Source organism: Martes martes, assembly GCF_963455335.1.
Source record: "Martes martes genome assembly, chromosome: 5".
Taxonomy (NCBI): Eukaryota; Metazoa; Chordata; class Mammalia; order Carnivora; family Mustelidae; genus Martes; species Martes martes.
In genome coordinates, this window is record NC_137892.1 from 94,215,365 (window position 1) to 94,222,778 (window position 7,414).

The following is a 7,414-nucleotide window of genomic DNA, read 5'->3' on the forward strand; positions in this document are numbered from 1 at the left end:
GTGGGGAGTAGGGCAAGGGAATTTACCCTCTATAGGAGAGTGTAATATACAGAAAAGCCTCTGGTATAGCTTAAGAAAGATGCCCAAGTTGAAAAAACAAGTGACGTAGGCCAGGGTAATAGTGATGTGTCTGCCCTCACCCCCCAACCCAATCCTGACTGTTAGAGTTGGCCATCCGTCCGCCTACACTATGACCAGTGTGAGCTTAAGGACACCAAATGGTCCTGTTACCACACCCTTAAAGAGGACGAGGCCCTCGCACTCTGGGCACTCTCCCACTGGCCCAGGCCATGAAAGGAACGCAGAAATCCTGCCTCTTCCCTGGACCACTGTGGAATCACAAGAGCCTGGAGGGGAGCTGCCCCTCCTAGGACTGTTCTAGGGCCTAGGCCTTTTGTCTACTCAAGGCTGTCATGGTGACCCCAGCACCCTGTGCAAGCAACTCACCTGCCAGCAATTTGGCAGCACTGTGTTATATCAAGTTGGCCCAAAATCTAAGGGTTTAGACGTTCTAAGAAACCCAGGAAGCATCTATGCTTAGCATCCGCTTGAGTAGGGTGGAGGTCTCTGGGGAGAGGCTCTGCATCAGGTGGCAAGGTCAGAGGGCAACCCCTTGCCCCATGGACTTGAAGGAAGTGAGCACCTCATAGACAGAGCCACCCTACAGCAGAAGGACCACTCAACCAACATGCTCCTTCCACCCATGAGAAAACACGGAGTCCAAGAGGCAGGAGCTCATTTCTACAGTCAACAGTTAACCAAGTTTTCCATTCTGGGGTTTCTAGAGAGAAGCCTCAATCTGTCTTCTCACCTCCCAGCAGCTTCAGCATGAAAACAGCTTTCAGAAGCAACCCTCCTCTCTCCCAATCTGAGACAGCCTGGCAGTCATCCTCTTCCCTCGGAGTGACCCCCCAACTAGCCATGTGAGCCTCCTGCACTGGGCCTCCATTTGCAGCCACCAGAGTTCCCCAAACACTTGATGTACTCCAGGCGCTCTAATCTCACCCTCGACTTAGGCCAGCTGAGGACAGTCTGAACCACTAATCTCAACTTTTTTAAAGTGCAGTTGTACTGCTCCAATGCACTCAGAATAGGCTCTTCACTCTTTAGATCATCTGTACCAATGAGGCAGAAAAGCATGGTTTGTAACAATCATGGAATCTTTTTGAAGCACTTAAACATATTCAATTAGCGAAATCATTAAACGGGCCCCTTACCCACACCACTGATTTGAAATACCTCTGCTAACCCTTCCAAGAGCTTATGAGAGCAAACCAGTCTCATAAAAGCCTGCTTTCTACACCTAGCGTTCAGGCTCTTTTTCTGGCAAGGGGGTATTCATGACATAAGGGGAGAGTGAGTACAGCCAGTTTCTCCTGCACAAGGAGGAGCTCTGAAACACACTAGCCTTTCTGCCCATTTCTCCAAACACCCAGGCTTAGGGCTTAGGCTGGGGGAGTAGGCAAACTGCAAACCCCACAACTAAGATCACCCTACCAACACCACCCTCAGGAAGGGAGGGGATGGTGTCAGCTCAAAAATTCTGGGAAAAGACTCTACCCTGGCATTACCTAGCACCAGAACAAGGGCCTGCACCTGCTTGTGAGCAAGTTAGGAAGACAAAAGCCAATAGCTGGAGAGAAGGGGGTGCCTAGGGCGGTCTCTCTCCTTCCTTCAGCAAAGTTCTCCTGGTTCAGATCCCACTGGGTGTGTACGGGAAAAGGCACCAGAACAGTTCTCATCGATCTTGTTCTAGGCAGAAGTCACTTGTTGCCCATGCCCCACATACCTGGTCAAGGAGGTAACAGGCACAAGGCCTGCACGGCTGCCGGGGCCACTTACCAGCGGGGGCTGCGGCTGGGGGTGCTGCCCTGCTCCCGAGGGGGGAGGGTAGTGCATGAGCAGATTGAAGGCGGAGTAGACGGTGTCTTTGTACATGCCGCTGGCGCACTCCGGGGCCTTCAGGCCTGGAAAAACCACAGCTGGGTCAGACGTGCCCGACCGGGTGGCTAGGGCTGGAGGCAGTCTGCTCTCCAGAGAAGAACTGCCGAGGGGTCCCGCTCACGTGTGTGACCGGAGGAGGCACGGGCCCCGGGTGCCTCAGTTCGGACGAAGGACCACGAGTTCAGGCCTCCCCTCGGCCCCTACTTGACCCCCAGCCCGCCCTCTGGCCAAGGAACCTGGGCCAACGCTTTCTCCTGAAGACTGGGGATTAGGCAGTCACCTGGGCAGGAGGGGAGGCGGAGATGGCGGGGGTCTGTTTACTCCTATAAAGGTCAGGGCACCGGAAGTGACTCTAGCCCGGCGGCGCCCGGGAAACCCGCCCCCCACTCCCCCCGCCCTGGCTTTGCCGCCTCCTTGATCTGCCGTGGGGGGTCGCCCCGGCCCCCCCAACCCCGTCCTCGGAGGCCCCCCTGTCCCACCCGGACCCTTAGCGGGTGGAGGGGAGGCGGGCCGAAACTCACCCTCCTCCAGAGACTCTGGAAGTTTGTCGGGGAAAAGTCTCTGCGAAGCGTGCTCCCGTCCGAGCGCCTGCGGGGAGATCCAGAGGGGCCGTAAGGGGCGCCGAGCTCGCGGCCCGGGGCAGGAGGGGTCTGAGGGATGGGTACCCCGAGGGCCCGGGAGGGCGGGGCGGGGCCGGCCGGGCGCCGGGGGCTGCGGGCGCGGGAGAGGCGCGGGGCGCGGACCGGCGCTCACCTCACCCCCGACCTCCGCCTCGCCGCGGGCCCCGGTGCCGGCCCCCGGGACCCCCGCGCCGCCCGCCGCGCCCTCGGACTCATTGACCAGCGACGACTTGAGCTCGGCCAGGTCGCGCTCGGGGCCGGCGGCGCTGTCGCGACTCTTGTCGTCCTGCTCCTCGCCCTCGTCCTGGAAGGCCAGCAGTTCGTCAGGCGCGCCCAGGTCGTCGCCCCCGCCCGCGCCGCCCCCGCCGGAGTCCAGCTGCGGCATGGTGCGCTCCGCCCGCCGGGGCGCTGGGCGCGGGGCGCGGGAGTTCGGGGCGCGAAACCGGCCCGGCAGGCGGCGAGCCCGGAGTCCGGACCTCCGAGCCCGAAGCACGGCGGGCGGAGCGCGGGCTGACTCCGCCTGGGCGGGCTGCGGGCGCGGGGCGCGGGCGCCAGGCTGAGCCGCTCCTGGAGCTGGCGGGTCCTAACATCAAAGGCGCCGCGGGCCGAGTGCGGGGGGCGGGGCGGGAACTCCGGGGGCGGGCCCTATGGGTGGGCGGGGGCCAAAGTCGCCCCACCCCGCCCCGCCACTCCCCGAAGAGGCTGGGACGCGAGCGGCGCGCACGATCTTAAAGGGCTCGCTCTCCCCGGCGTCACTCTGGCGTCCGGACCTTTCTTCCGAAATGTGGGAACTCTAAAGGAGACTCCTCACCCTGCTTCCTCACCTACAATAAGGGATTCCCGCTCTGCACCCAGGTTTCTCCCCCAAGGGCTGAGGGACCGGATCCCCTAGGCCCTGCGGCGGGAGCTGGAACGCAAGCCAAGGTGTAATTGCATCGGCGAGCCGGCCAGTGCGTCCAGGGCTTGAAACTGGGGGCTTCCTGGAGGTTGGAGGCTGTTCGAGACTGTGCGCGAACCCGGGCTTGTAGGGTTAGGATTCCTCAAATTCCCGTTCTCTGTCCTGTTCTCCAACCCTAGGCCGGTCTGGGACCTCCTTCCAGGCAGCCCAGATACAACGCGAACACGAGCATATTCCCCTCGCACATTTATGGAATGCCTGTTGCATGCGGGGTTCATGCATCACATTATCTGTGACGTGCCTCTCAGCCCTGTGGCATCTCTGAGGCGCGAACAAAGCCAAGAGAACAAGGAGGAAGGATCCCCCAAACCCCGTGAGGATCCTTCAGCCACCCACCCCCTCCTTCCCTCCCTCCCTCCCAACTCAGTTCTAAGCCTAGAACCTGGGGCCCAGGGATGCGAGGCTTTGGGCGGACACATGGGCCACGGGATTCCGACGAGGTGTGGGTCATCAGAAGCAGCTCAACACGGGAAGTCGCATTCCCATGGAGCCAATGGACTCGGAGCCTGACGCCCGCGGACTCTCACAAGATCCAGGTTGCTGGCTCCATTAGGGTCAGAGGAGCGCGGGAACATGCGCCAGCTTCCATCATGTCTACAATGCACCCAGGGCCGTGTCCACGCAGGCCTCCACAGCACGCTTGGCCTCGGCTCCACCACTGTATCTGCGAAAGACACACGTCCTTTAGAGTCGCGGTGCAGTGAACCGCAGTCCCCCAGCTGGTTTCTGAGTTGGATTCAGTGTAGACTTTCCCATCTCTCCCGAGAGCACAGGGACAGAGGGTATTTGAGAAGGAGGGTGTCTTGGACACCTCTCCTGCTCGGAGGCCCACGGGACCCCTGGCAGCGGCGCAAAGCCGGGCCGGAAGAGGGCCGCGCCACCCCTCCCGGTCCGAGCCCAGCCTGGCTGGCTGCAGATCAAAGAGCCAGGGCCGTCCTTCTCGGAGTTCAGATCCTATCTGCGGCCGCTCAGCGGGGCGGCTGGGCCTCCTACTGCATGGCTGGAGTGCCCACTTTTCCTCCCTTCCGGGGGCTGGGGGTGGGGGTTCCTAGTGCTTAGTTTGGCGACGGAGATGTGGAGAAAAGCCTGCCCATTAGGTTCCCCCAGTCTCCTTTTCTGGGTGTGAGCTTGCTGCTGAGTCTCACTTTATCCCCACTGGGGATCCCCAGCAAATCTTAGCCTGGTAGAGAGGGGGAAAAGCATAGGAGGAGGGGTTCATGCCCTCCCCCTCCTCAGCCCTTGAGGTTATAAGATCTAACTGGGCACGAGCCTCCTCTGGGAAAGCTGAATGGGAAGATAGATCTGCCTAACTCAAAGGCTTTGGGGGTCCTCTTGCCTTTCAGGGTGACCCTAGTTTAGCAGGAGCTTCCTCCAGGTCAAAGGTTCCCAGACCCATGAGTGGACACAGGACAGTGGCAGCCCATGGAGAAAGGAGAGAAGCCAGGGCAACAGTTTGTTCTTCTCAGTAAGGCTGAATTTTTCAGCTTAAAGTATTAACATTTAATCAGAGATTATGGATTTTCTGCTTTATTGGTGTAAAAACAGCCTTTCTTTACTAAAATAAAGATGGAGATTGATTTTTTAAAATGTCCTTATTTGGCAGAAGAAAACCTTGTCTCTCTCCCACTCCCAAATCTCTTTGGACATTTTATAGGGTTGTGGAATCCCAAAGTCTGGGAACCACTACCCTACAGGATCATGTCCTACTGGGTGGAACCAGGGGAGGAGGCAGGTGAGCAGGGAGAATAAGGGTGTGAGGAAGGAGAGGTAAGGGAGGGAGAAACAAGCTGAGTATCAGATATCTATAGCCACACTGAAATCAGCTTGAATGTCTGCTAGAGGGAATCACCTATGTACCTAACCCACAAATCAGGCTGTGGAGAGAGGGGAGGCAGTGGTAGAGTTCCTGTTCTCCAGAAGGCATTGTCTGCTTGAGAAGCTGAGAAATTATTAGAGCTGAGTTTGTTGGTTATTAGTCTATGCAAACCATGGGCAGAAGGAGCTCAGAAGGAGATATGGTGGAATCAATGTGGCTGGAGTGATAGATGGGCTTCCTGGAGGAGGCAGACTTCATCTGGACGTGGAAGGCTCTAAAGTTTGGCGAGATACAGAGGAAAAGGCTTGTCTACCAAAGGCAGGCGTGGCCCAGCAGCAGCGTTCCATCATGACCTCTAAAATTCTGGAAGGGGGTTCTTACCTGCTTTGTGGTCTCTGCAGACAAATAGTGATGAATGAGCTGTGACTAATAGAGTCCTGACTTTCCGAGTGGCTCATGTTGCTTGGAGGGACCACCAGGAGGACTGGGGAATCTCTCTGGTTGGTTTGTATAGGGTAGCTCAAGCTCTTTGCTGCATAGGAGGGCCCAGAGTGTCTCCCTGTAGTCAGACCTCAGTCTGTGCCATCTCTGGGCCCACCTTAGAGAGGTAGAATGGTGCTCTGGGCACCAACTCAGATCCCATACAGTCACAATGGCCCTGGGGTTCCCCCACAGGGTGGTGAGTGGGATCTACTGTGACTGCCCCTTGGGATGTGACCCGGCAGTTTCAGGATGAGGGCCAGAATCTTCTACAGGGAGGCCTGGGAGTCTTCTGCACCCTTGAAGTCCAGGTCAGAGCTAAAGATTTTTTTTTTTTTTTGGTAAGATTTGTTTATTTGAGAGAGAGAGGGTGCACACACACATGGGCACAGGCATGTGCAAGTGGGAGGAGGGGCAGAGGGAGAGAATCTTCGAGCAGTCTCCCTGCCTAGTGTGGAGCCAGTCAGGACCTCCTGATTCCTGGGGCTCAACCTCATGACCCATGAGATCACGACCTGAGCTAAAACCAAGAGCTGGACCCTTAACCGACTGAGTCACCCAGGTGCCCCCAGGGCTGACGAGTTAATGAGGCTTCATCTTCCTGCATGTGAGCCACCAGCAGACATGTAGTGTCCTCCGAGGCTGAACACGGGACAAAGTCATAGCTCACAGGGGTGGAGGGTCTGACCAAGGATTGCGCTCCAGCCTTGGATTTAGGCAGATCTATCTGAGTTTGCATCGCTGTCCTACCATTTGCTAGCTGGGGGATTTCAGACAAACCACCCACCCTCTCTGAGCCTCAGCTTTCTCCTGGGTAAAGTGAGTATCACTCCCCAAGGCTGCCTGGCGCTGCGGGAGTGATGTGGAGAGGATTTCCATATCCTAAGAGTTTAGCTCAAGGTCTGGCACATTCCAAGCTCTCTAATAAATGGGTACTCTTGAGCTAGTTTTCGGAAGTTGTTAGGCTAATTGGCTCTTCATGTAATGTCATGTAAGTCATCTAAGTGTTCTCATGGCCTGGGCCCACCTCATCACAGCTAAGGCTGAAAATAAACTTTTCCTTTCCTTTTCTTTCAAGTTCCTTCACATGAAAGGCCTGTGTGAACTCTCTGAACTTTTCAAATGGGGAGACCCTTGAAATGTGGCATTTCCAGAAAACAACTCAAAGGAGCCCCAGATGGGTTTGGTCAATTACAACGGGGAGAGGTTGGGAGCGGCATCTCTTCCTGCCCGCCAGCCTACCTGGCATCCTGTCGGGACACGCCGAGCACAGCCTGGAGGCCTGGCTGCCTGCTCTGGGCAGGAACACTTCCCGTGCGAGCCTTCTCTCTCAGGGCAGAGCCTGGTCACACATCCTAGAGGCAGACTGTGGTTTGTTACTAGAAACACAGTGTGCTCTCTGGAAACTGTGTCATTTCACTGTATGCTCGTGTGTGTGTGTGTGTGTGTGTGTGTGTGTGTGTGTGTGTTTGTAGGTGGCTGTGGCCTACAGAATGGCAGACACACAATCGTTGTGATGTGACTGCTCTGGGTTGGGTACCAGGTAGCTGCCTTCAAAATGAGGCAAGGGAGAGGGCGGGCCTTGCTGGCTCAGTT

General features: G+C 57.2%; 1 protein-coding gene across 5 annotated transcripts in view; it reads right to left on the minus strand.

Moving 5' to 3' along the window:
* TCF7 (transcription factor 7) overlaps window positions 1-2,964 on the minus strand; it is a gene marked incomplete at its 5' end in the record, with an annotated part of 36,596 nt that extends 33,632 nt beyond the window's left edge. For 4 of the 5 annotated variants that reach the window (XM_080803752.1, XM_080803753.1, XM_080803750.1 and 1 more), the window contains 3 exons: window positions 1,843-1,967; window positions 2,466-2,532; window positions 2,698-2,949. In XM_080803752.1, the coding sequence (XP_080659878.1) occupies window positions 1,843-1,967; window positions 2,466-2,532; window positions 2,698-2,949 (444 nt within the window). Of the gene's footprint in view, window positions 1-1,842; window positions 1,968-2,465; window positions 2,533-2,697 lie in introns of all 5 variants that reach the window. The other variant, XM_080803754.1, reaches the window with a different exon arrangement.
* Window positions 2,965-7,414: the final 4,450 nt, after the last annotated feature.